Source organism: Pseudomyrmex gracilis, unplaced genomic scaffold (assembly GCF_002006095.1).
Source record: "Pseudomyrmex gracilis isolate BER0280 unplaced genomic scaffold, ASM200609v1 scaffold_188, whole genome shotgun sequence".
NCBI lineage: Eukaryota > Metazoa > Arthropoda > Insecta > Hymenoptera > Formicidae > Pseudomyrmex > Pseudomyrmex gracilis.
Window position 1 is genome coordinate 151,693 of NW_018020772.1, and position 27,636 is coordinate 179,328.

General features: G+C 40.1%; 1 protein-coding gene across 9 annotated transcripts in view; it reads right to left on the bottom strand.

Annotated features, from left to right (window-relative positions):
• Positions 1-2,031: 2,031 nt before the first annotated feature.
• Positions 2,032-27,636, bottom strand: part of LOC109858107 (homeobox protein extradenticle) — a 56,286-nt gene continuing 30,681 nt past the window's right edge. The window contains exons 3-8 of one of the 9 annotated variants that reach the window (XM_020435030.1): positions 26,463-26,716; positions 20,519-20,709; positions 18,982-19,117; positions 18,564-18,660; positions 16,511-16,698; positions 4,711-4,814 (exon numbers count right to left, since the gene is read on the bottom strand). In XM_020435030.1, coding sequence (XP_020290619.1) covers positions 4,800-4,814; positions 16,511-16,698; positions 18,564-18,660; positions 18,982-19,117; positions 20,519-20,709; positions 26,463-26,716 — 881 coding nt within the window. In that variant the 3' untranslated portion in view covers positions 4,711-4,799. Of the gene's footprint in view, positions 8,007-8,031; positions 8,075-10,230; positions 11,380-15,542; positions 16,398-16,510; positions 16,699-18,563; positions 18,661-18,981; positions 19,118-20,518; positions 20,710-26,462; positions 26,717-27,636 lie in introns of those variants that run through there. The other 8 variants (XM_020435026.1, XM_020435028.1, XM_020435032.1 and 5 more) reach the window with 8 other exon arrangements.

A 27,636-nucleotide genomic window follows, 5' to 3' on the forward strand; every position in this document is an offset into this window, starting at 1 on the left:
ATGTAAGTTTATATATGTATACGTAAAGTCTAAGATTTGTACATACCTCTAAATGTAGCTTTCGTATAAATTTGTCCTATTCAGTCACACACATTGGAATTATTTATATATATATAAAAAAAAAACAAAAACTTATTTTTTAAATATATTCGAAAGACCATTCGATAAACGCGCTGTGCTTTCGCCGAAACGTATAAAAGAAGAACTGTGTAAACCATTGAGAGCCGTTCTATTTGTGGTGAATAGCAGTTTGTATCATGATCAACTTTGTGATTAAGGAGTCAAAGAGCCCAACGGTGTCGAAATAACGATCGAAAAATTTCTTTCACATTATCACAGCCATCAAAAATTATGTTTCAGAGTCTTGCATTGTAAATTCGAAGAAACGTTTATCTTTTCTAAATATTTGTCGAAGTATATATAACACATTTATATATACATTTATATTTTTACAATCGAGAACGTAAAATTCCATTTGTTTATACCTTCAAAAAAATAAAAACGAGATTTGGTCACTTTCTCGACCGAACACTCTGGTCTGCAGCCTCCTTAATCGATAACAAACTTTCGTTGAAAGTCTGCTTTAGTTGTTATGTGGCAAAATGCGCCGCAACACGCGACGCGTAGACACACACACTTTTTTTTTATCTTTGCACATGTGTTTAAAAAAAAAGTAATCGCGAACAATTCAAACGGAGTTGAATACGTGCAATTTGCGTTACACATTGCGAGTAACATCTATTCTTACCTTATTATGTTTTGCCTCGGTCTCGTTCGTCGTAGAGAGAACGCAACTTCTTGTTTTAGATAATCTTTTCGCAATCGAGAGACATCCATTACTGTAAAGTGAATAACACGGTTGGCCCGCCCCAAGTGCTCGTACAGTGATATATAACATGTTACGATGTGGAACGACAGAGGGACAGAGAATTTTAAGATTAGCGTTAAAGTTGAACAGAAGTATTAATCGAATTTGTAATGTATATGTATAGGTCCGGTTTGTCAAAACGACGCGATTAGTTTTTTCTTTTTCTGATGTAACATATTATTATTATTATGTACGTTTTACGCGCACTTTTTCCAATTCAAAAAAAGTTCATGTACGTTTATGGGAAAAAAAAAAAAAAAAATACGGATAATGAAATGATGATGATAATAATAGCAATGTATACTGTATATTATTAATTAAAACATATTGCGATTACTGTCATATATTATTATTGATATTATAATAAAGAATATTGCAAAAACAAAATCGTGGTGTTGTGATTCGATTTTTTCCTAGCGGGCCATTTTTCAATTTCACATCACGATCGATTCTATCAGGATTTGTCGGTAGAGTGAATAAAAACCAGAGGCGTTGTATTTTTTCGATCCTTTTATTAAGTTTATCATAATGTTTCGAATCGATACAATGATTTCTGTGTGTTTATGTGTGTGTGTGTGTGTGTATGTATGTGTGTGGTATACTGTCGTCTTTCGGGCCACAACGTCGACAATCGTCTCCCGCGTACGGACGTTTATATGTATGTATATATATATATGTATATATATATTTATATATATATATATATTTATATATATATATATATATTTATATATATATATATATATTTATATATATATATATATTTATATATATCTGAGATCATCATACGTGAATACGAAATCGTATCGGCGATGAGACGCCGCGCGCGCGTCTCCGGCGTAAAAAGAGAAAGAGGCGCACGCTTCGCGGTTGAAACACGAAGAAATCAATCCAAAAATATCATCATCGTCTCTGTGGCGGTACGATCATCGGGCAAATATTGGTCGAGATTAGTAGTCGGGCAGACGAGGGTCGTGTGGGAAAAAGGGCTTTCTTAAATCGACGACAGTTAACGCCGTGACACCGATGACACTCCGAGAGGCGAGGAAAAAAAAAAAAAAAAAAAAAAAACAAAAATGTAAATGCAGTTTAACAATCAATCAGCGTTTATCAGCGTGCGAGTCAAACTACCGGCGTTTATTATTATTATTATTATTATTATATTTCCACAGTTTGCTTTTTTTTTTTTTTCGTTTCCTTCTCGCTGTCGCACAAAAGTCGTAAGTCGGAGAGAAAAGGACGACGAAAGGTGAGAAGAGAAAGGAGGTGACTGGGAGCACGAGGGGGAGGGGGAGCGCGCGAAGGATATAAATATATATAATATATAATAATATCTTATATAATATATCGCGTATTTTTGTTCGCAAATACGTTAAACGCGTATTTTTTTTTCTTTTTTTCTTTTTTTTTTCATTATTTTTCTGATCACTCGCTCACTTTCTTTCTCTCACTCTCTCTCGTTCTTTCTCACTTTCTCTCTCTCTTTCTCTCTCGCACATCATGTCGGTATTATCTCGATCTGTATTTGTTTTTTAGTTTTTTTCTTCGTTTTTTTTTTTTTTTTTAATTCTCGTTTTATTTATTAAATGTTATTAGGTAGAGCCTATTAAGGGACGCTCGAGGGGCGCACTCACAGCGAACCCTCTCGGCCGCATTTTCTCGTATACTAGCTGTGCCGGAACGCACTTGTACTGGTCGCACGATTAGCGAAGGATTTCGGCTAAAGATAGCGTGGCCGCCGAAACCGAGAGAATATAGAACAGTTTTAAACGCGATCACGCTATGAGAAAACCCGCTCTCTCGTGTAAACAGTTGCTACTTGTGACAATTACTTATTTGCAAAGTAAGTAATTTATTCTTGTTTTTTGTTTCTTTTTTTTTCAATTACAAGATTAATGCGTACAATTTCGATAATATATTTTATAAAAATATAAAACTCATGTGGCGTCAACTTTTCGAAATTATTAAAACAATTTCGAGACCGCGAAGACATCACGCGAACGTTTTTAATTGATCTGAACAAATTGAATTTACATATCTGATTTTAGAGTTTGTTGAAATTAAATATCTCTTTCTCTCTTTCTCTCTCTCTCTCTCTCTCGTCTCGAAGTTAAACACAAAAGGACAAAGAGAAATTAAACACGCGGAAAAAAAGTCCGTTTTCGGAAGCCGATCTTTAGCCGAGCGATTCGCTCGCGACATATTTATTTAACAACAGAGTTTTTAACCACACCTAATCGTTCGGAGGATACTCATAAATATTCATACCTCTCTTCTCTCTCTCTCTCTCTCTCTCTCTCTCTTTCTCTCACACAATCTCTCTCGCCTTGATTTTGTTTATACAATGAATGGGATATCCTTTTTTTTTTCTTGTCTCGCTTACCCTATACGCGCTAAGCAATAAATCATTCGTTTGCAGTTTCATTACGATAGCAACTAATCGATGGAACGGATAAAGCAAGAGAAAAAGAATTTATTCGGTGTCTCTTCGACCAAAAGGTCCAAAAACGCTGCAAACGTTCGAGACAAAAAAAAAAAAAAAAAACCAAGAGAAAGAAAAGTACGTCTCTTTCGAGAGAAAAAAATTTCGACTTTATAGGAAACTTTAATTAAAATTCATATCCAGCTATACTTATCGTCATCATGATACAATTATCGTTGCGATGATCGTTAACGCGAAAATCGCCAATAATCATAATAGTGATAATAATAATAATAATAATGGCAGATAATAATAATAATAATAATAAATCAATGAAAATAATTAATAATAATCGTCACATTAATTACCATCGTCATTACAATGATGCGCTTATAGCCATAATGGTTACCTATGTACTATCCTCTTTTTTATATATATACTTCTATATATATAGCTACAATATATAATATTTTTTTCGTGTTGAAAAATCGTATACATTAATGTTGTGTCGCAGGACCATTGCTTCTGTCTCTCTCTCTCTCTCTCTCTCTCTCTCTTCCTCGTTCATTCTCGCATTTTTTCTCTCTCTCTCTCTCTCTCTCTCTTTCTCTCTCTCTCTCTCTCTCTATGCGCGTTTGCTATACATCATTCCGTTCTGCTATATATATTTTTTTCTGCTCTTGATGAATCGCTGAGGGGTAAGAAGGGAAAAACATTGTCGTCGACGGCTGGAAGCATTCGGTATCGGTAGTTCGTCGAAGTCAGAAAAAATCGAAGAGAATCACATTAGAGAACAAATCGAGAGCAAATTCTCACTCTCGGTGGCTCGCGACGCGCATTCCTACCGTGTTGACTTTGAAATGCAATTTTGTTTTTTTTTCTCATCACCAAAAAAGCTTACAAATACGAAAATTTCGCGCCAACGACAAGATTTACTCTTGGCATGTTTTATACAAGACTTATGTTAGTTGTAGAAAAATCAGCGAAAAGAGACTTTACTTCGCGCGAGTTCACTTCGTTCTCGAATGTAATAATCAACATGTACCCGGTGAAAAACAAAAAAACAAAAAAAAAAAATTGAAAAGATCCAATCTTGCGGTTTTGTACAAAAGGGTCTCTTCTTGTACAAGAGAAGTTAGGTCCACAAAATACGCCGGAGATGAATGACAAAAATCTTATTCGATTTGTCTGATCTCGAATGCTTCCAGATACGAGCGCATTACGTAATCTTAATATCTTAATATCGATTTTTTAGTTCGTATTACTCGCCGTTCATAGACGAGCCTCGGATCACAGATAGTGAGGTGATCGGATTGCGCGAGCGTTATCGCGATAACAATGCGGCCACAATTGTATTCTTTTTTTTTCTCTCTCTCTTTGCTCTCTCTCTTTCTCTCTCTCTCTCTCACTCTCACTTTTACTCTCGTTTTTTTGTTTTTTGTTTTTTTTTTTGTTTTTTTTGTTTTTAATTTGTCAGTATGCGTTCTTCCTGCGTTTCTCCTAAGGATTTCAAGGCGACAGCTCCTGAAAGCAAACAGCATTCCGGCCGTGTACGCGCGCGAATTCATTCAATGTCATTATGAGAACAAAAAAAAAAAAAAAAAAAAAACAAACAAATCACCGAGTCCGAGAAGATTTGCAAGAGGGATTCTCGTCGCCGATGTCGAGAAATATATATATATATACTCGCGACGATTCTATGATCGGGATGCAATGGCTTCCGTGGCAAACGGATTGTGCTTTGTTTTTTTTATTCAGGAATCGCGCATGTACCAATCGTGTTGCGTCGTCTACGCGAGAGAGTTTGATCTTGTGATTTATACATTGAGAAATGACTTTTTCGAACGACTGTGCGCGCGCGCGCGCGCACGTCCGGCCGAGGGATCTTTTTTTTTTTTTTTTCGTTACTTTTGAAACGCAATCCTCGTGTCCTCTGCTCGGTTCGTTATTGACAAGAGACATTTCTTTCTCGCCACGTATAGAATAGCGTGCGAGTTATACACAGATATACGAAAGTATAGAATATATATATGTATATATATGTATATAATATATATATATTTTTTTTTTATACACATGTATACGTATACACAGTACATAAGTACCTACGTACGTACGGCCAACTAAGGGTAGACAGGCGCAATCACGTAATCTTCGTTAGAGTCGAATCCGATCGATCGGCCGCGAAAACACAACAGATTGTGGGCCAATTCGGAACTGCAAACTCTTCGTTTCGAGAATCGCAGCCGATTTCGGATTCGACGTTGCGTGTATGTGTGTACGATGTGTATCAAAAAGTAACAAATTGATAAAAGATTAACAAACAAATTTTTTTCAATAAAAAGGTTTTTCGTGCTCTCGGTAGCGTAAAAAAAAAAAAATAAAATAAAGAAAAGAGGAAGAAGGAGAGACGGAAGCGGCTTTGTGTATAAGTATGTGTGTTTCCGACTCGCTCTTTCTCTCTCGCGGGTCACAGTCATGCACATCAATTTTCTCTAAACGCAATTTACGTCCCCGTCAAAGAACAAAGTGTTTCGCACCGGCGGCGAATCGCGGGACGCGAGCGCGAACGATACGAAAATAAAAAAAAGCCAATAGGTTCAAATCTCGAAATACGATATCGATCGAGAACAAATTTGTATCTATGATACATATAGCGCCATTTTTCGTGCATGCTTAAAAATTAAACCAAATTTTAATTACACAACTATTTTATATATATATATATATATATGTGTGTATGTATATACAAATATAAAATATTATCGTACATTCAAAGAGTGTGTGTATGTATCTTAACTTAAATTCTTCATTAACAAAATATTACAGACCTATGTATTCGCACAATTAGAGCAAAAAAATATTTATTTACTTATATACTTATTTAAAGCGTTACTTATTCAGCGCCGACCTTTCTCTTTTCCTTAAACGAGTTTAAACCTCTTGGCACGCACGCGAAGATACACGCGCAAGATCATTGTTATTGCTCGGGTTTCTGAGAAGCTGAACTTATATAAGATAAACAATTCGGAGCTTAAGTCGTAAAATAAACATAGAAGACATTCGCCAGCGTTAACATAAGAGAAAAAGGGTTAACTTAGTGACGTTAACATTAATTCACGTGGAAACAAAAGTGTGTGTGTGTTTGTGTTTGTGTGTGGGTGTCTGTGTGTTTTATAATTCCGAAAAATGGCGAAACGTAATTAAATTCCGCAGGTATTTCCACCGCTCGAGGTGCAAAAAACTTCGGAAATTCTCTTGGATCTTTTCAATAGGAAAAAAACGTAACGCGGAATACTCGCTACAAGAGAGTTCGAACGATTTGTGTTGTCGCAGACGCGAATAAATGTTTTGCGCAACAATTTAAGTCTCCCAACGAGAGAGATTTAACAAATAAGATAAATATTTATAAATTTTAATTGGCGACGAAAAAAAGCAAACTTGCTTTTAAAAATTTCCGAAATTTAGATAAAGTTTTTTCTTATCAACAATCTTTTTGCCGGGAGAAAAATCAATTTGCAGAGCTGAGGCAGGAAGAAATAAAAAAAAAAAAAAAAAAAAAAAAGGGGGGTGTGACTGTTCCATGTGTGTGTGTGTGTGTGTGTGTGTGTACGCGTTCTCTCCCTAGCCAGGCGTGTGTACGTCAACCTATTGTCTTCAGAGAAACGAACTTCCGCCGTATAAAAGGAGAGCACACTGACCTACGCTTTCGTCGCTCGCGTGTCTTTTCCGTTCACACTTTGCTCATATATATATATATACTACATATACGCATTGCGCAGTTTTCTCGCTAAAATTGCTCGATAAGGCAAGACCGGATATATCCAAAGGATACGTGGAGGGGATGCGAATTATAATCTTCTACAAAAATGACCGGACCGCTACCCGGACTTTGATGATTCTTCTCAACAAGAGTTATTATTAATATATACCTTAGGCATCGATATATGTATATTTATATATATATATATATAATAATAATAATAATTACGTATACGTTTGTTGATAATGAACAACAGCTAGGCAATTAGATTCCTCCGCCGTTCCGGTTTGATCAGGAGCTTGCCAAGCGCTACACATACGCACGCACATATATACACACACACGCACACACACACACAACATACACACATCGCTTGGACGACATTATTATCACGCACCCCCACGTATCCTTATTGTTCTTAAGTTACAAACCAATCAAAGAGTTGCTCAAACATCGAAAAACAAATGTTACTTATATAGGAACACTAGCGAACGACCGTGTCGTGCGTGTGTGCGTGTATTTATGTGTAATAGGTGTTTTTTTTTTTTTTTTGCTTTCATCGTGTGTATCAGGTATTGTGTGCGATCCTCGTTGTTTCGTGGATTCTTGGTTTTTTTTTCTTCTTTCTCTCTCTCTCTCTCTCTCTCTCTCTCTCTCTCTCTCTTTGCACGCATCTTTCGCACAATCTCTCTCTCGCCTCAATGTCGCGCGCGCACGCGCAAGATGTCAGTCCCGAAGGAAAAAATGGAAGGAGAAAACAATTTGTATATTTATATATTTATATATATATATATATATATATATGTATATTGTAAGTCTTAGACGCGCGGTCGCTTTTCGTTTTCCCGGTCGGAATCAGAGTCCGCTGAATCGTGGAGTGGCGGAAATTCGGGCACCGCCTCGCGCTGTTGCATCCATCCCGCCGCGCCTGGCCCCCCAGCCAATGCCTTGCCCTGCGTCATGTTTTTCGATTGTTTGTTTTTTGTTTTTCAATTGATTTTTAGCCCTCTGTCTTTATCCCCTGCAGGATGGCGACAAAATAGCATGTCATTGGTCACTAAGCCTCGGCCTCGACCCCAAGTCGTTTAACAATTAAAAAAAAAACAAAAAAAAACAAAAAAAAAAATACAAAACTGAAAAATTTGCTTCGTCACGCTTCGCGCAAAGAAGAAGAGAGAACATTGAGTCTACCCGCGTCGCGGGTATGCCAAACCTTCTCCAAAAAGCACGGCACGTTGTATTGGCTGCGCGAGAACGAGAGATGGAACTTTTTTGTTTGCTGAAAATTCGAAGCACTTTGTCGTGTATATAAAAAAAAAAAGAACCAAAACTTTAGAAGTAGAAGTTGATTCTTCAAATTGAACGTGAAATTCGACAGTTTGCCGAGAAACCGTTGTAAGATCTCTCTTTCTTTCTTTCTCTCTCTTTCTCTTTCTCTCTTTCACTCGTTATCTACGCCGAAAAACAAAAGGATTCGAGCGCTCGTCTCTTCCATTCTGTCTCTACAAAACTCTCTTATATTGCTATTCGGATGTCGTTCCGCGATCCGCGAAGTAATCGCAAAAGCGAGCATTGAAGTAGGAAAAATCCTTTGAGATTCGCCAATGCAACGGACCGGCATCTATTTCTACTATTATATGTATTCTACGCGAAATTTCTGAATTCTGCAAAACGATCTCTACACACAATGAAAATTTTCACCACTCACTCTCTCTCTCTCTCTCTCTCTCTCTCACGCGCTCTCCCGCCCTGTTCATTCACAATCTATCCCTATCTACCAGACATCTCTCTCTTTCTCTCTCTCAAGTAAAAAAAAAACAGAAGAGGCACACATACACACATGTACTATTTTGTAAATGTTCCAGTAGTAGACACGCGGGCCTCGGAGAAGTGCGCGCCTCGCGCGCGTTGAAAAAGTGCGCGCGCGTGAACGCGATTGTGTCAAAATACAAATTTCTCTTTGCGAGAGAAGAGAATCTTTTGCGACGAAATGAATTTTGATGCGTGCAATTTTCGCTTCGCGGAGGCGCTCGTGTCTTTGAAATTCTACATGCAGCCATGCATGTCACGAAAGATATATATATATATATGTATGTATATCTGCCCTAGTGATCTTTCCAACTATAAGACACACTCCGAACACGCGCTGCCTTGTTTTCCTTCTATTAGCCTATGTACATAACATACGTGTGAACATGTGTGTGTTTATACAAACTATGTGTGTGTGTGTGAAGAGCTGCCTTGACGTAAGTCTCTAAGAATTAAGTATCGAAAGCCGTGAGTGTGTATGTGTGTGTGTGTGTGTGAATATGCGATATATGAAACCGCACGCGATGCGTAGGGTGCGCGTACACGGCACGATTTTTGCGCACAAACAGCAGATTTTGCGCAACTCAACGTAGTTCTGCCGCCACCTCGTTTGCAACCTCGTCGGAAAAAAAAAAAAAAAAAACCAATAACACAAACCCCAGAAATAATCCTCGCGCTTAAATAATTTCAAGGCCCCCGAAGGCTCGAAGAGATTCCGACGGAATCAATTTTTGTCCGCGAACGACGACTCGCGCTTCTTCATTTTTTTTTTTTTTTTAGCACCGTCCGCGACATTTGTGCGATCGATTTGATGAAACGAACCTCGAGAGTTCACAAACTTGTATCGCTCGCCGCCACCGCAATGTTTTTTTTTTTTTTACTACCTACACGTAACAAACACAGCTTATCTATACGTAACGTAACTATATATGTATATATAATTTATATATATATATATATCTCTACAGCCTAAAAGAAAAAGATTCTAATATCAAAATCTTATTGCACACTTAGCGAGATCTAATCCTAAAGAGGGGAAGAGCACGAAGGCGAGAGGACGTCTCTTTCTGGAGGGAATATAACGTAACCCGCACGGGGAGAAAAGTCCTCTTTTCCCGGATGTTAATGTAAAAATTGATAGTACTGTGAGAGAAATTGACAACAATTGACACACGGAGCTCGAAAATTCCGGAAAATGACAAAACTCGTTAAACACGCGATATCGTTTATCGCGTAAGTCCGTATTATCCGTATTATCAGAGTTGCTGCATTTTCTACATTCTCTTCTCTTCCGAGATGTTCTCTTCAAGATGTGTCAGAAACCGGACAACAAACAAAGTTTACGAATGACATTTTCGAATCTTCTCGTTTTTTTTTTTTCTTTTGCAACAATCGTTTCTCTTGTAGATATATATATATATATCCGTGCGGACTTCGAGCTTCGACTTTTAACCCGTTCACAGTTTTAACGTCACAAAAAGCAGACGGTTCTTCTCCCCCGTGCAGCTTTCAGGTTCGAAAATAAATTCTATGCTCCACGAGGTCGGGGGATCTTCTTGTGTGCGGTAAACACGCGACGCTCCCGCGTCACGTTCACAAGAACAACACGTCTCTCTCTCTCTCTCTCTCTCTTTCTCTCGTGTGAGACAAACTCGGGATAGAGATTTTTCGAAAACGTACTCCGAAACGTACGTTCGACATCGCGCGTCTGTCCGTGTGTACTATGTATATATATATATATATATTGCACTATATCGATGAGTTTAGACGAGAACCGACGAACTCTGGCACTTTGCGAGCCGAAGAAATTCTAACAACGTTTTTTTTCTTTTTTGTTTTACCCGAGCGCTTTTTTCGTTCTCGCGAAATCCACGACCATTCTTCGAGAACACCTCTCTCTCTATCTTTCCTGTCTTTTTCTCCGTTTGAGAACAGTTCGAGGGAAACATCTGTGCTTGTTGCAACGGAGGGCGATGTCCCGACCGGCCATTGACAGCTTCTAATCCCCGGGTCACCTCTCTGCTTCTATCGGTCTCGCGCGTTTCTCTTTCTCTCTCTCTCTCTCTCTTACTTTATCTTTCTTAATGTGTTTCTCGTGTTTCTCCTGTTTTAGTGTCGAGTGTGCGGCAAGATTTCGGCTAGGTAATTGCGATCAGATTTAGGCCGGTCTGACGCATCACTGGAAACACAATAAAAAAAAAAAAAAAGCACGAGAGGCCGACATCAGTGCACACGTGTCAGTTTTTCCCGATTTTTAACGTTCTTACACTTAAATCTTTTCCCCGGCTCTTTTGCGTGTGATCTCATTCTCTCTCTCTCTCTCTCTCTCTCTCTTTCTCTCACACGCGTTCATCCTCTTTCTGTCTCTCTCTCTCTCTTTCTCTCGCGCGATTCACACCTCTCTCTCTCTCTCTTTCTCTCTCTCTCTCTCTCTTTCTCTCCTAGCTTCAACTGCGTGGCTGTCTGATCCGGTGTCTCTCTCTCACTCTCTGTCGCCTTCTAAGAATTTCGTTTCATCTGCATCAAGAAAAAACGTCATTGAGTTGGATCTCTAGTCTCGAGAACCGGAGAGTTTCCGCGATCCTCCACTTTTATAGCTTCCCCTCCCTCCTCCCCAGTCGTCAGATCGTTATTCAAATCCTGTCGAACTTCGTGAATCAAGAGAATTATATTCGTGTCTGAGAGATTTCTTTTTCAAAAATTACATTCGCGCGATTTTTCGCGCGGTGGTTGGTTTCAACACAAAATTTCTCATTAATTCGACGTGTCTCTGACGATCGACGAGAGGAAGGTCGTTAAACATCGCGTCTTAATCCGCGAATTTTGGTTTTCGCGACTTCGCAGCTTCTCGGATCGTCAAAAGGTGATGGAGAGTAGAAGAGACGGCGCAACAGACGACCGATTGGGTCGCGACAGTAATCAAAGTAAGCAAAGTAGAAAACCGTGCCGGAAACTGTGTTTGCGACACAACGCGCTCTTCTTCTTCGAGAAAAGAACGACGTCGTTCCTTAAGTATTTTCGCTTACGTTCGCAAGTATAACGCGCGCGTATATAAATATAGGACGATCGCGAGAAAGAGCCGTTCCTCGGTCACGAACGTCCCGATCTTCGCCGACAAACACAGTTTCCCGCGTTCTTTTTGTTATCGTTACTGTCGCTCTTGTTAGAATTGAAGTAGCAACCAACCAGGCCGGATTAGAGAACGAGAGATTAAAAAAGAAGGAGAGGGAAGACGCGAAGAGACAAAACGCAGCGCTGATAAGAGAATAGCATAATGACGGTAATATGTATATAGTGGATTTTGTTACTTGATCTGTGCAAAAGATTATGTTAAGATGTAAAGTCAATCGGCCGGTATGTGAGAGATATATGCTCTTTTGTGCTCATGTAAAAAAGAGTGTGTTAAAAAAGCGATTGGTTACTGTATGCGGAAAAAACGTTAGTGCCAGGCTACAGCGTCAAAAAAAAGAGATTTATTCTCGTCGTTGAAAAATTTCGCTAACGATCACGACGTGTGCGCGAAGACCGAAGAAAAGTACCGTACATTTACAAAGGTGTAAACCTTTGTAACAACGAGACGTATGTATGTTTCGGCGAAACTCCCCGCCTCTTTATAAGGGCGGAGAAGGCTGAACTAGGATTTCGAGGTTTGGCGATAAAATCGAAGTCGAAAACGCGGGAGTTTGTTGACGCACGTAAAACTTATTGTGTGTGTGTGTGTGTGTTTGCCTTCTCGAGATATAACACACAAACATTCTAGATTGGAACAGATCGGAAGTAAATGTTTTGCCAACTTTTATTCCTAACGACCACATAAACCTCGGCAAGAAACCGCGTATCGGTGAGGGAGAGAGAGAGAGAGAGAGAGAGAGAGAGAAGAAACACGGTTCTCTCTCTAATAAGAAACTACACAGATTCGCTATTTGATTATGTTCCTCGTGAAGATATAAATTGAAGAATTTAGATTGCGAGAGGGAAGGCTGCGTTATTACCACGCAAAATTGTTTTCTTTTTGTTTTTTTTTTGTTTATCGTGAAAAAGTAGCAGTTTGCTCGCGAAAGTGGAACGTGAGATTTCCGTCGGTAAATCGCAAAATACCGTTACTGTTGTTGTTTCTCTTCGAATCGGAATTGAAGAAGCACTGATCGAACGATAAAACTGATGGAACTTAACGCCGGCAGAGAAAATACAGGAGAAACGGCGAGCTCCTTATTTTTCGGATCGATAAAGAAGCGGAGAAGAGGACCATACAGAAAGCTGGAAGTGACTGCGGAACACGAGCGCAGCTACGAGCATGCATTTTAGTCGCTTCATTTCAACCCTCGCGGAATCGGCTCTCGGGAGATCCCCGAGACGAACCGAAAGACTTGGGGAAATTAATTCCGCGTAGTCTCAACCGTGATTTCGCGTTTTATTCGAATTCCAAGTATTTCCTAAAGCGCGGAAGCGCGTTTTTCGTCGAAAGAAAGAAAGAAAGAAACGAAGAAAAGATCTCGCGCTCGCGCGCAATTATCTCGGATTATATTGAAGACAATTTAAATTCTTATCTCGCACGAGTTCTCGAGTCAAAACTAAATCAGTTTTCCGTCGAATGAAAGTAACGATTTTTTTCTTCTTTTTTTTTTTTTTTTGTATTCGGCAATGGAATCGCAGTCGGAGTGAAACATTCGGCAAGTGATCAGCGTATCGACATGTCAGATATTGGAGATCCATCGAATAGAAATTCCTATAGGAATCTCTCTGCCAAGGCTTGATGCCGAATGCTCCCCATCGTTTGCTGTGTTTACCCGCAAATTTAATTTAACGTCACTCCGTGCCACGTGACATCGTTGAAATTGTACGTCAGCGAGATTTACTGCGTTCGAAGAACAGCGAAGTACAGCGCGATGAGAGAGACGCGCGACGTATGTGTGCGTGTGTGTGTGTGTGTATGTGTGCGTATTCTCGCGTGCGAGCTGATGTCAAAGCGGAAATTAGCGCGCGCGCGTGCGGCGTAATTGGTGGCGCATGAGATATATCTTCGGTCGTAAAAAAAAAAACAAAAAGATTCGAAAAATTCTTATTATCGATCAAACCGATTGTAACCGATTCGAACTGCACACGCGCGACGAAAACACCAGAATGTATAACACAGGAAATTAAAAGAGCGAATACAGACTTTACTTATAAGAATTCTCACGAAGCGACAGAAGAGCGTGATAAAAACTGAAAGAAGAGAAGAGAAAAAAAAGAAGAAGTGGAATAACTAATGGTCTTATTTACAGCGTGTGAAACGCGCGTCCGAAGAGGCGAGAATCGGGAAAGATTATATCTTTTGTTCTCTCTTGTTCGAAGACAGATTGCGCACGCGCGCGGAAAAATTATTATTTGAGATTATGACATCTCCGAGGAGTGCTGCGAATTTTTTCTCGTCGTTGGATTCTCCGAGTTCTGCGTCGCGAGACTATGCCAGCGACTCGTTAAAGAGCGGCAGCGCGGCATCCACACCTAGCTCTATTAATATGTGAGAGAGTCAGCCCTGCCTAAAAAGTGACTTAGCAACTCCAATGCATACTAAGCAAACCTGGCGCTATTGGCTGGCTAGGCTGTGTGGGTGACTGTGTGTTATATACGTGTGTGTCGTGTGAATATATAGATATGTATATATATATATATATATGTACATATATATACATATATATATATATATATATATCTGTGCACTCCCTAGCACCCCCTGCGCTCGATCCAACACACCCTTCGCAACGCGACTGTCGGCGCCCTCAAGACCATCTTTACGGGCCAGCAACAGCGTATTCAGCTTAGTATATATTCCAGTAACGCGCGCGCACATACACACTCGCACACATACATAAATTCGAGTCGAATGCACTTTTGTGATCGCAAACACACGCAAACGTGCGCATATAAAGGGTAAAAAGCGTTTTATGCGTATAAATCTATCTCACGGTTTTTAAACGGGTAAATTAATTTTGAAACAAGTGGAGATTATTCAATCAAATAAAAAAACATATATACAATCGCACGCGCCAAACATCTTTACAAATTAAACAATTACAAAAATAATGTCGAGAAATAAATTGAAAAATGTTTAAAAAAAAAACATTCAAGAGAAAATTAGAAATTTTCTTAAAAATATATAAAATGAAAAATACGTGAGAGAAATAAAAATTATAATTTTTGATATCAAAAAACATTGCTTTTCATAAATGTTTTTGCGCGCACAGCTCGTTTTACGCAAAATTATCCCTGTATATGGCACATCATCGTGAAACTCACGTAGACTCCTTCACCAGTATCTCATCTTTTCTTTCTCTCTCTCTCTCTCTTTCTCTCCCTCTCTCTCTCTCGTAGTGAGTGTGAGTATGCGGAAGATGAAATGCGCATGCTTTTATTGGGATGCAATGCCGTGGCTTGAAACTATTTAGAATAATGATTTGTTTGAGGAAACTCGTAGACTCTTCGATAAAAGAATTTGGTGTACTCGTGCAAATTTTTGAAGGACAAACATTTTTATTTGCGATTGACACACAGTGACGGAAAATATATAATATTCCAAAAGTGAATATCAAATAAATTTAAGGAGTTTCAGATAATTAAAGAAATAAAATAGAACCATTGTTATTATTATTGAATTTTATTTATTTTATGTTTTAAAGAAAGAAAATTTTACACGTACATATGAATAAAAATTATAAAAATATCATAATTAAAAATTTAGAATCTTTGTTTTTTTTTTTTTTTTCATTGTTTGGAAACAACAAAAGAATGAATATCTGTGATTTACATGCTAGTCTTAAGTGTGCAATTCTTCGAAAAGAAGAATAGTTATGAAAAAAATCATCATTTTTCACAGCCAAAAACTAATATACACACTCTTTGTTCTCTTTCAAAAAAAGTTCCAGGTCTTACTGGAATTTAACATTCTTTTTTATTTTTTTATTGATAGACGTAATCGCCGCGTAAAATGTTCTCAATCATAAAAAGATAAATGATTTCAAATTTCAGATTTACGAAGTCACTTATATACAAAAGAAAAGAGTTTATGTGATCTATATAATAATATTTTATGTAATTATAAATGATCCAATACGTCATTGTGTTATGCATAAATTGTAATAATAATCTGTGTAATCACTTGATTAAAGTGTAATTACTCGATAATAAATGGAAGATTTTATCAGACTAGTATGATAAAATCCCAGAGACATAAATATTTTACAAGAGCAAAGTATTTTTTTACACGTAGTAAAACAAAAAAAGAAAACAAAGTTACACAATAATAATAATAATAAAAGTCAATCGCATCAAATAGGTTCGTGTGATCGTATATATTTCGATACGCAAGGTTTTTTTTTTTTTTTTTTTTCGTCTTCTTTGACACACATGTCACTCTACAAGTTTGGAGAATTTCCGGAAGAAGAGGTGCTTTCGAAACTCGAGTTTCGAGCCACAGTGCTCTCTGTTTTTGCCTTCTTTGCAACAGACTCATAACCCTGAGAAGGACTCATGCTTTGTGATTGCGTAAGCGTATACTATAAAAAGCAATTAATGTCAAACCGGTCAAACATTAGAAACTAAAAAAAAATATAAGCTGCACAATAAGTAAGGAAGTGTTTTTCTAAGAAATAGGATATGTCGATTTTACCTGATGCATGGGATCGTATCCCATTGAGCCGTCGTTATACGGCTGCGAGCCGTAATCGCTACCGTTTATTCCCATACTGTATCCAGCCATGTCCTGCGGTCCTCCAGGAGGCGCCGGCGACATCATCGGCGTCGGTGTGCCTTGGCTGGCACCGCCCATGCTGTACGGCGATGCTCCTGCAAAAGCTGCTGTAGAAACAATCGCGGTGCATACAAAATTCGAGGGTGCGTCTTTTTAAGTTTCTTTTTAAGCCACAGCGATAATTTGTCTCTCTGTGCCTCGCGCGCTTATGTTTCCTCCGGTTATCGTGACGTGCGCGCGGAATGTTATTAATTAAACCGACAATAAAACAGATATTTACGCGTGTTATAAGCTACCGTGATAATTCGTCACCGTTTTATGATACATGTGTGTGAGAACGCATAAAAGGTCTTCGGTCTTGGTTAGAAGCAACATTTCTTTCTCGGAAATCTGAGCCTTTGTTTTTTTTTTTTTTTTTTGTCTTAATATGCAGATTTGCGCAAATGTACCAGCTTGTACAAAGCTGACTATCCCACGCTTGTAAAAGCTCTCGCGCCATTCGAGACAAGCGTTGTCTTCTCAACACGGGGGGTTGGGCGGCGAGAGATCGTTAGAATTCCGTTTCTTTAATTACGAGAGGACCGCGGTCCGTTTTCACGGTGTACGTGGTCGAGGAAAGACAAACGCAGAGAGTGCTGAAAGAAATGCGAGAAGCTCGGAATCCTCATCGTGCCCCACGTCCCACTTACTCTTTCTCACTCTTCCTCACACACACACACACACACACACACACGCTCTCTCTCTCTCTTTTATTCTTTGGCTTGTGTTCTTCGCTCGTTTCTTCTCCCGCCTTTCTTGTATAATTGGTGAGTTAAAAATATCTCACGTCGGCGTTCAAAATAAAGTAAGACGCCTCAGTAGTTAAGCGAAACGCGTGTAATTGCGAGACTCGGGAAGGTGAGAGACTCACAAATTTCTGAACGAAACCGGAAAATTTTTCTTGAAATTTTCATGAGTAGCGAGAGGATTGTCTCTTCCGGAGGCGGGAGATGAAACAAGCAAGCGAGCGAGCGAGCACGTGAGACAAGTTCGTTTCGAAGAATGTAACAAGAAAATTTTGTACAAACTCATCTACGTCCTCTTCTCGCAGCTTTTTTGAAAACCTTGAATAAGAAAAAACCACATACATACATACATACATACACATACACACACATACACACACACAGATGCACAAAGATCGATGAACGATCTTATATATTTCGGTTATCATTTAAATTCGAAAATAATTGTTTTCTTTAATTAAGACGTCCAGATTTTCAAGATTTATTCTCGACGATATTGTCCGTGTGCGCGCTACGTGTCAAAGGAGTGTAATCAATATTGTTAGATTTATTATCTTTGACGATTCGTCGACAGAGCCGCAATAGAGGGCAATGTCACCGCCGCACCGAACAATGAGCAGTAACTCAACCGCTCAATGATTTACGGTAATGAGATTCTCTTTCCATCTTAAATTCTAAAAAAAAGTTTCACACGCGCAGGACAAATAGCGGAAACGTAGCGAGCGTCGTAGCGTTTTGTTTGTCTCAACAAAATTCGGCCGGCTTTCTTATAACAATTTACATTTCCACACGCTTCACTGCGATTTTCCTCTCGATTTAAAGTCTCGATCAAACGCAACAACCAAAAGAGCGATAAGCTCGAGAGAGCACTGAGAGAAGTAAAAAACAAGAAAAAATCATAGCGACTTCAAAAGCACTTTGAAAGATATTTTTTTTTTCTTTTGTTTAGAAAATCGTCTGTCACCGTGTGCAGAACTCCCGATCATTCTAGTAACGATAACACTATGTTATTGTTTTTTTTTCTTTTCTTTTCTTTTTTTTTTTTTTAATCAGAGACGTACGTAAATTTATTTTACACAATCCTCTGCATTGCTTTCGACGAAAAATCTCTTATGAAATTGTTCTCGCGACAAATCAAGCTTGCCAGAGGAACACCCGCCGCTTATTAGCAATGGCTGGGAACTTACCTGCTGCCTTTTTGGCCGCGTACAAGTTGGCTTCTTCCTGCGCTTTGCCGATGTTTTTCTTGTAGCGTATCCTCTTATTGCCGAACCAATTGGATACCTAAAATCACACGAAATGAGAAACGCCCGTTCATTTTTTCGATTTTTTGTCGAAAAGTTTCCAACCGCACGCGCGAACAACAATTTCCGCGCCTCTTCGTCGGAGAAAACAAACGTGTCTGCGAACACACACTCGTTTATTATACAATTTAAATCGCACAAAGCAACAGGGTAACGTTTTTCTTTTTTTTTTTTTTTTGGAAGTTGTGAACATTTTTTTTAATTACTTCAGAGAAATTAAAAGTCGCCGAACCAAAGTGAGTTGCGAAAGTTTTCCTTCCTGTTTAATATGCACGAGAAAAAGTAATGGACGCGTAAATACCTGGCTCACAGTAATTCCACATTTTCGCGCGAGCTCCTCCTTGGCCTCCTCGCTCGGATAAGGATTACTGAGGTGAGAATAGAAGTACTCGTTCAGAATTTCAGACGCTTGTTTGCTGAAATTCCTTCTCTTACGCCTGCAACAAGAGGACGTTGTTTGTGGTTTTTTAATTGTTGATTTTGATCGGACATAAATTTCCGATTCTCAGTAAAAAAACAAACAAAATACAGAAAATCTCACGCTTCGCGATCGAATTGAAAGTTTGCGCGTTATGTTTTGAGTTCAAAAGTCGATAATACTATAATAGATAGAGAATAAGTCAAGATCCAATTCAAGCTAATGTTTATTAGATAATTTATTAGATAATGTTTATTAAGACAGGTATATGTATGGCTGTATGGAGCGGACACGGATGTCGATGTGTGAGTTGAAAATTTAGTTTAATTTCGATAAACTGTACAGTACAAAAGCTTTCGACCTTTGGTTTAGGTCTTTCTCAATGTAATACTACTAAAAATGTTAACAATGATAAATAGTACGCAATAAAAAAAAATTGTAATAATAAGACTTAACAAAAAACTTACATTATACTCGCAAAAAAGAAGAAGAAATAGTGAACGGTCGTCGTTGGGTGGTGATTATCAGTCAGATAGTGAGACCACAGGTTCGACCGTCACTTTACAATATAAAGAAGCGACTGAAAAGGGCTGAGGTTCAAAACGAAAATCGACGCAAACAATATTCGATCATGTGACGTCATTCAAACACATATATTATCGACAAATGGTGAGATCTATCAAGACTTTCGGTGTCGCTATGTAAATTCAAACCATGTCTTTGTTTTTTCCTTATATGGGTAATTCTCAAAAAACGTAATCTCCGTGGACTGTAATCTCCGTGGTATATTGACATAAAAAACATANATAAGTTTTTTATATTGCATAGTCACGTATTCATATTACGAATGGTGATTTAAAATGGTATGAAAAAACATAATTCACCGCTATCCGTTAGTTAATAATAATTATTTTTTATCAAAACTGAAAGTTGAAATTTACGTGTTCACAGAGAATCACCCATATACAGAGTCTCCGAAATTAAACGCTAACGACGACCGTTCACTATTTCTTCTTCTTTTTTTGCGAGTATAATGTAAGTTTTTTTGTTAAGTCTTATTATTACAATTTTCTTTTTATTGCTACTACTATTTATCATTGTTAACATTTTTGTAGTATTACATTGAGAAAGACCTAAACCAAAGGTCGAAAGCTTTGTACTGTACAGTTTATCGAAATTAAACTAAATTTTCAACTCAACACACATCGACATCCGTGTCCGCTCCATACAGCCATATAACTGTCTTAATAAGAATTTCTGGAGCTGATTATTTAAAACTTCATTATTTATAGATAATGTTTATTGACTTTAATGTTTATTGCTTTTGATTTCCTTATATTTTAATTTTTTATGTAATTTTTTAATTTTAATCTTTCATATATTATCGTCGATAATACAATTCTCGTTGCGACAGACAAACCTGGCATCCAAGAATCGACTCCTGAGGATCATCACGGCTTCGCATGTGGACTGTTTGAGCTGCATCTGAATGCTGGAGAACTTCTTGTGAATAATCTGGACCATTCTTTCGATTTCCTTCGGCGTGATTGGCCTGGTGCGACTCTGTTCCCTCAACAGGTTCATCACGTGGGTGGTAAATTCGTTGCAGGCCTGAAAACAAAAAGCGGAGCAAAGCGTTCAGCTATTATTTGTCATTCAAAAAAAAGATACACGCGTCAGAGCTTGAATATTCAATTCAAGCAGACGGGAATATATGAATTGTTTTCGCAAAACACATTTTTGCGTGGTCACACAGCGAATTTCGCCTGTGCGAGAAAAAGAGAACCCCGAGAGAAAGTCAGAGACCAAGCGAGATACGAAGTATCGTGATCAGAGCGTGAAAGAAAAAATCGAGTGATAAAGCGAGAGAAGAAGCAAGAGACGAAGGACGCGTACGTATAATGCATTATTCCTGGTGGCTGCTCGGTTTAAGGGAAAAAGGACTTTGCTCGATATCAGTATTCGAGGCGAGCCACGCTGCCTGCCCGAACGGGAGAGAGAAAGAAAGAGAGAGAGCGAGAGAGAAAGGGATGAGAGAGACGAGGGGGTGAAACTGAGCAGGAGGAGTGGCTTTTCCTGAGGGAAGGAGCCAGAGGAAAAGGAGCTACGGGAGGGTGTCGGTGTAGTACGTGAGGAGAGGGCGGAGGAAGAGGATCGAACAGGGTGGCTTGCAATTTCGAAATGGATTCCACTCCGCCAGCGACTTCTCCCCTCTTTCTCTCTCTTTCTCTCTCTCTCTTTCTCCGTCCTCCTTCGATCCATCCCGTGTGGCTTCTCTTTCTCTCTTCGTTCCTTTCTTCGCATAAGACTCGCAGGGTGGATCAACCCCCGTTCCCGGTTCGGTTGTTGCACGTGACCAAGAAAGAGAGAGAAGAAGAGAACGAAAAGATAAAGAGAAAGAGAGAGAGAGAGAGAAGGTGCAAGGAACGAAAGAAACGCTGCTGAATTGGATGGAAAAGTCGTAGCGAGTCGCATTTTCCCCGGACTGATTTCTTTTAATTTCTGAAAGTCTCAGGAGCAGATGGCACTGGCTGGTGATGATCATCCGACATAGATATAGTATCGCATAAAGTGCAATACGAGCTGACAACATTAATCCTCTGTATTTTTAATTACTTAAAACACACGTCTCGAGACTCTATCGTATAGCTTCTAGTTTGTATACATTTCTAGACCGCTCTGTTACAAACATTTCTCTTCTTTAAGAGATTCTAGACTCGAGAGATACCGAGAACCTTACGAAATAACCAGAATCTACCTTCCACTCACTTTCTCTCTCTCTCTCTCTCTTTCTCTCTGGAATAAATCAATTGTAAATATAAAATTTGATTATGCAACGATCGAGACACTCCGGGTTGTTTCGCTTACCGCGGAAACAAGCCGCGGCGAGCGCGCGCAACCGCGCGCGTCGGTATATTTAGCGCATTGCACACGTTGGAATTTCCATAACGAAGTCCCTTCTCCCCCACCGAGTATGTGCCTGTATATTCTCGCGCGAATACGCGGCTAGTATTAATAGAGCGTGTCGCAGCACAGAATTAGAACGTCGTGAGAAAATTCGCTCTGTGGAAGGCAACGTTACGACGGATGCTGAGAGCGTTTTCTTCTCTCTCCTCGCGCGGAAGAGAGAAGCGGCACACTATCTTTTTCTCCCTTAATCTTCGTCGTAATAATTTCCAAGACGCAAGATTTTATTTTGAAACTGCTAAGTTGTTCTCTGTCGGTACGATCTTTTACACAAATTGCGGCAATACTTTCAGGGAAACATAAGAGAGAAAGATATGTATATATACATACATATATACATATATATATATATATATATATATTATATACACAGAGCATATGCAATCATGCTTAATACGATTCACGGTGGATCATACCACGGAGGTCGTGTACGGCCGAGGCAGTAAAAAGAAAATATTTATGCGCGCGTAAAAAACGTCTGCCTCGGCTTACAAACACCGGAAGATGCATTCCCCGTGTTTGCTTTTTTCTCAGATACAATAACGAGATATACTTGTGTACGGCGCGGTGTACGTAATGTACGTACGTACGTACGTACGCGCGACGGTCGGAATCAGAGTTGGAAATCGGATAAAATAAAGGCGTGCATGCACCGACGAAATTCATGATAGAGACGATGTTTGCTGGCGGTGATCACGCGATCTCGTAAAACCCGATGCGGTTCTATTCTCGTGCTTGTCACGCCACGTTGCATAGCCAGGCAGACGTTCACCCTAATACACCAAGTCGACCGAATTTGAATAGTAAATTTCGCTTATAACCGAACTTTCTAGTCCCTGACAAATGTGTCGGCCCGTTTAACTAAAACCGCCAACTTTTCGGATCCGACGAAATGTTACATCGTGTGCTTCGTCGTCATCATTTTTTTGCTGTTCGTGTCCTTTTAAATTAGAAAAAAAAAAAAAAAAGAATGTCACAAAAAGCGCCATCATCTGTCGTAATTTTTTTATTAACGCGCATTCGTCGAGAACAAATCGAAAAAATTATGCAACTTTATAGATGCGGTTGAAGTACATACATACTTTCGGATCGAAGAAATTTCGATAAAAAAAAAAAAAAAAAAAAAAAAATTCAAAAAAAAAAAAAAAAAAAAAAGAAGCGAGATTTCTCGAGCGTAAAAAAGGGAAGATTTAAAACTCGTTAACGGCCGCGTTTATCGACGGACCACTCCTCCCCTCGGCACGCACGAGCTGTGCATCGCAAGTGCACGCGAGCGCATGTGTTTTCGGTGCGCTCGACGTGCATATTGTTGCGGCTACAAAGAGAGCCGTGCACGCATTAACGCAGGGACGGATTCACGTAAAGAGGAGAAACGTTTCCACGAGAGGATCGTTTGAATTATCACTTTCGAGAGATTCTCGCTTATACAAGCGTGACGCAACAAGGCCCGATTATTTATATTTTTTTTGAAGATACGTGTATGATTTCGCACGGTCGCGTTAACGCACATTTTATGCGAACTGCGCAACGTGGTGGATAACCGCAATCAGCGCGGTAAATAGTGAAGCGCGCAACTGCTGGTAAGAACTTTGAAAACAACACGAGTGTACGCGAGTACATCCAGTACGCGCAAACTTGCGTTTAAATTAAAATAATTCTGCACAAAAATTAGCGCGCCCTTTTAATTCGGCCCTGATGAATGCGCCAGTGGACCTCGGACTGTGCGTGTTTACCGCAGGGAAACATCAAGCCCGCTGACACACGGTGAAATATGGGGTCGAAACGGGTGTGGCAATTAAAGCACACGGCCCACACAGTGCGCGCGCGTGTACACACACTCATATATATATATATATACGCGCGCAAAGAGGGAAAACGATGTATATATGTATATATATATATATATATATATATGTATATATACATATCAGAGCAAGAGAGTAAAGTGTGTGTACGCGAAAAGGGAAAAACCGCCAGCGAAAACGCGAGCGGCGTTAAAAAGAATTATGCGCGCTGAGCCGATGAGCGGCTCCTATTTACAGTAAGAACGGTCGATTACGCGCGACGTCATGCGAATGTCAGGTCCTTTGCGGGTGAGCGAGACGCGCCAAGCGTACACGTCAAGCGGAATGACCGGTAATCTGTCACGTGGCGAAAAGAGAATGCAAATACCCGCGAGGCGCATACGTGCGAATCCGCCGCGATTTTGTAATCGTCGCGCGATTTTGTAATCGTCGCGCGATTTTACATCGCGACGTTAAAAAATTAAGCGACTATGCAAATCGTGCACGTTAATTCGTAATATTGTACAACAACGCGAAATATCCACGACATTTCAGACGGTAAAAAACGTCGTAAAAAAACACAAAGCACTTAAGAAAAAAAAAGTTTCTTTATCGGTATTTGTTTCACCGAAGAAGAGTGTTTGTTCCTTATTCCGGCTTCAAAATTGTCCACCCCCGGATTGAGCTGTCGCGCGGCGAGCCGAATCGCGAGGAGAGAGAGAGGCCCGCGAGTTTCTTTAAAAAAACGAAACGAGCGGGAGAGAAAAAAAATTCTTAATGAAACGATCCGCGATAACATCGTCGAATTTCCGCATCGGCGAACGCGCGCGCGCGGGGCAAAGTGTCCGCTGATTCGCGTCGTTCCGAAAGAAACTGTAGATCACGCGACGTAGAAAGGGGGAGGGAGACCGGCCCGCGTCCGGCACGCGAGATTTTACTTAACACACAAGTACACGCGGGGGCGGTTCATTAGCACATGAATCGGCCGTGTCGCAGAAAAAAAAAAAAAAAAAACGGCGCGACCGTCGCGCAAGTCCCGCGCGTTAACAACCTGTGCTTCGGTTTCGCGATCGCGGTTCGTTTTCACGCACGCCGATCGCGAAAAACGCACCGCTCGCTTAAAGATTGCAAATTAGTTCGGCGTTAAACGCTCGTGCCAAAGAACCTTGTTTCGCTATTACACGGGAATCTCAGGCGTCGTTTAATATTCATTGGGAAAAATAAGATGGCAAAATTATATACCGCAGAAATGGCTCGAAATTACAGCGAGTATTAGTATGTAATGATTTAGTGATGCATTATTAATGAGAATTACGTCATCTAATACCCGCGTGTTACGACGTTGTCGCGTGAATGTTTCATTATAGCGCTTTATCGTACCGATTCACTCGCTCGGTCGACAATCGCATTAATAAATTGACGTGAGAGTGAAAGAGAAGAGAGAGAGAGAGAGAGAGAGAGAGAGAGAGAGAGAGAGAAAGAATCCGCGTGTGTGTTGTTTCTCACTTTTCCCAATGCTTCCGAACGCTCGCACGCTATAAACGCACCTTAACGAGACCGCGAGATCGTCGAGAACGATAAATTCGCGTCGACGTCGTTGAATTTCACGAGCGGAGAGATTATCGATGGTAGAATCGAGCCGGCTGATAGTGCGTCGGGATGGCCGAAATTTGTCAGCCCGCCGGATCTCGACGATAACCGCGAGACTGCGCGTGAAATTTTTCATTTCGCCGAGAGTTTTCCCGACCGAGGGTGAGTAACGATGCTCGTTTATGCGCCACGAGTTCATTTCACCGTTCTTCTTCTTTTACGCGTTCTCTCTCTCTCTCTCTCTCTCTCTCTCGCTCTCTCTCTCTCTTTCTTTCTCTCGTTGTCTGTGTTGCGTGGCACGAAAAGCTCGGATGACGATAAAACGACCGGGCGATGTAATTCCGCGACTCGAATTCAATATCCGATACCACGCCGATAATACGGCGCGGCTCTCTCGCACGCTCGCGGCGAATAATATTCATAAACGGCATTTGCATAAAGCGAGCGTGCTTGCTCTCTCTCCTTCGGAATGAATAATTTTCATTGGGAGATAGAGAGTAGAAGGGGATTTTGCGACGTCGCGCGCGCAAACGTAAAAATGTTTGACTGCGGCGCCGCGCGCGCTGCGAAAATCAATACGAGAGTTAAACTTAACCCGTTTGGTTTAATGGGTCGCTCCCGGGCCGGTTTGCGTTTGCCGCATATTTATGAGAGCTGATCGAGTATATAGGTTTGGCCGCGGCCGAACCGAGGATAACAGCATGTTTATTGTAACGACGTAAGAAAAAAAAAAACAAAGTAACAAGCTGCTCTCCTTAAATAAATAAGACGAACAACTTTGCAAGTTGCCTGATCATATCGCATTGTTATTTTTATAGACACTCTTAGGTAATTAAAAAAAAAAAAAAAACATGTCCTTCAATTGCAAAACCTTTTTCTAGAATATTTACGTTCTGTCAAGTGCGCGACACTGTAATGTTGATTTACAATTGACAACAAAATAAAAACCAATGTTGCTAAAATTGGTAAAAAACCGAAAAGTGTCACGCGTGTGTAATTCTCCAATTGAGATTTCGTACTAACCTGCTCGTATTTTTCTAGTTCTTGGTGATAAATTTGCCTAATCTGGGCGAGTTTGGCTCTGTAGTCCGAGTGTTCGATTGCGTTGTCCGGTTGTCCGGGTGGACCCGCCGCTGCCGCTGCGGATGCTGAAGCGGCTGCTCCCGCTCCGCCACCTTTCTCCGGTCCGGCGACGCCTTCCGCTATCAGCATATTATCCAGTCGCATCAACTGTGGATCCGGCGGCTCTTCTTCTTGCGTGTTTCTCAGAGATAATACTGAAAAACAGAACGAGAGAATGTCACATTAATTAAAATAAAAAGTTACCGCACACCCCGCGAGAGAACGTTTGCTCTGTTGCAAAATATACTATATTTAAGTGTTGTTGCAAAGATTTCAAGATAAGAGATTGATTTTTCGTATAAGTATAGCTTTCAGCCACTCGCGTGTTGTCACAATTTAATTATTTAAGAATTGATTTTTGGCGCGAGAAAACTCGAGAAGAAGACGCCACGTGGACGCACGTCCACGTGAAAATCAAGGAAGACGCTAGCGACCTCGGTCTTAAGAGTCGCGCGTTTGTCGATCATAAAAGAATCAATTTTTCTTCGGCCGCCCGCGCAAGCACATCTCTCCGAATTCTCTTCTCGTCTTAAGGACTCGTTGCACGCAGTGGTTTAGAACGGATAGTTTTTTTCCGCGGTGTAACAGCGGTTTTATTGTACTTTTACGGCGCGTGATAGAGCTGGACGACCCATAAAACCGCAGAGCGAAAGGGACTCTCTACACACCCCGATCTTTCAAACACCCCTCCGATTTTCCCGCCTAACCCTCGACCTTCCCTTTCGCTTACCCGAAGAAGACGCAGGCTTCTCTCCCCCATCTTTCCTATTGCCCGTCGTCTTTGACGAGCTAACACCACCCACCCCCCTCCGTCGCGAACAACGCACGCATACGGAAGCAAGGAAGAGAAGAATTCTGCTTCTTCGCGAAGGAAAGCGTGTCGGAAAGATGTCTTCGTAAAAAAAAAACTCCGCTCTCTTTTGCATGCAAATTTCGCACAAATTGCAGGTTACACGCAAAAGTATGTCGAGATACGTTGCACAATTCAGAAAATAATTCAGAATACAATTACAGTTCTTGACAAATATCGCAGAAATTAAAAAAAAAAAAAAAAACATGTCCTTCAATTGCAAAA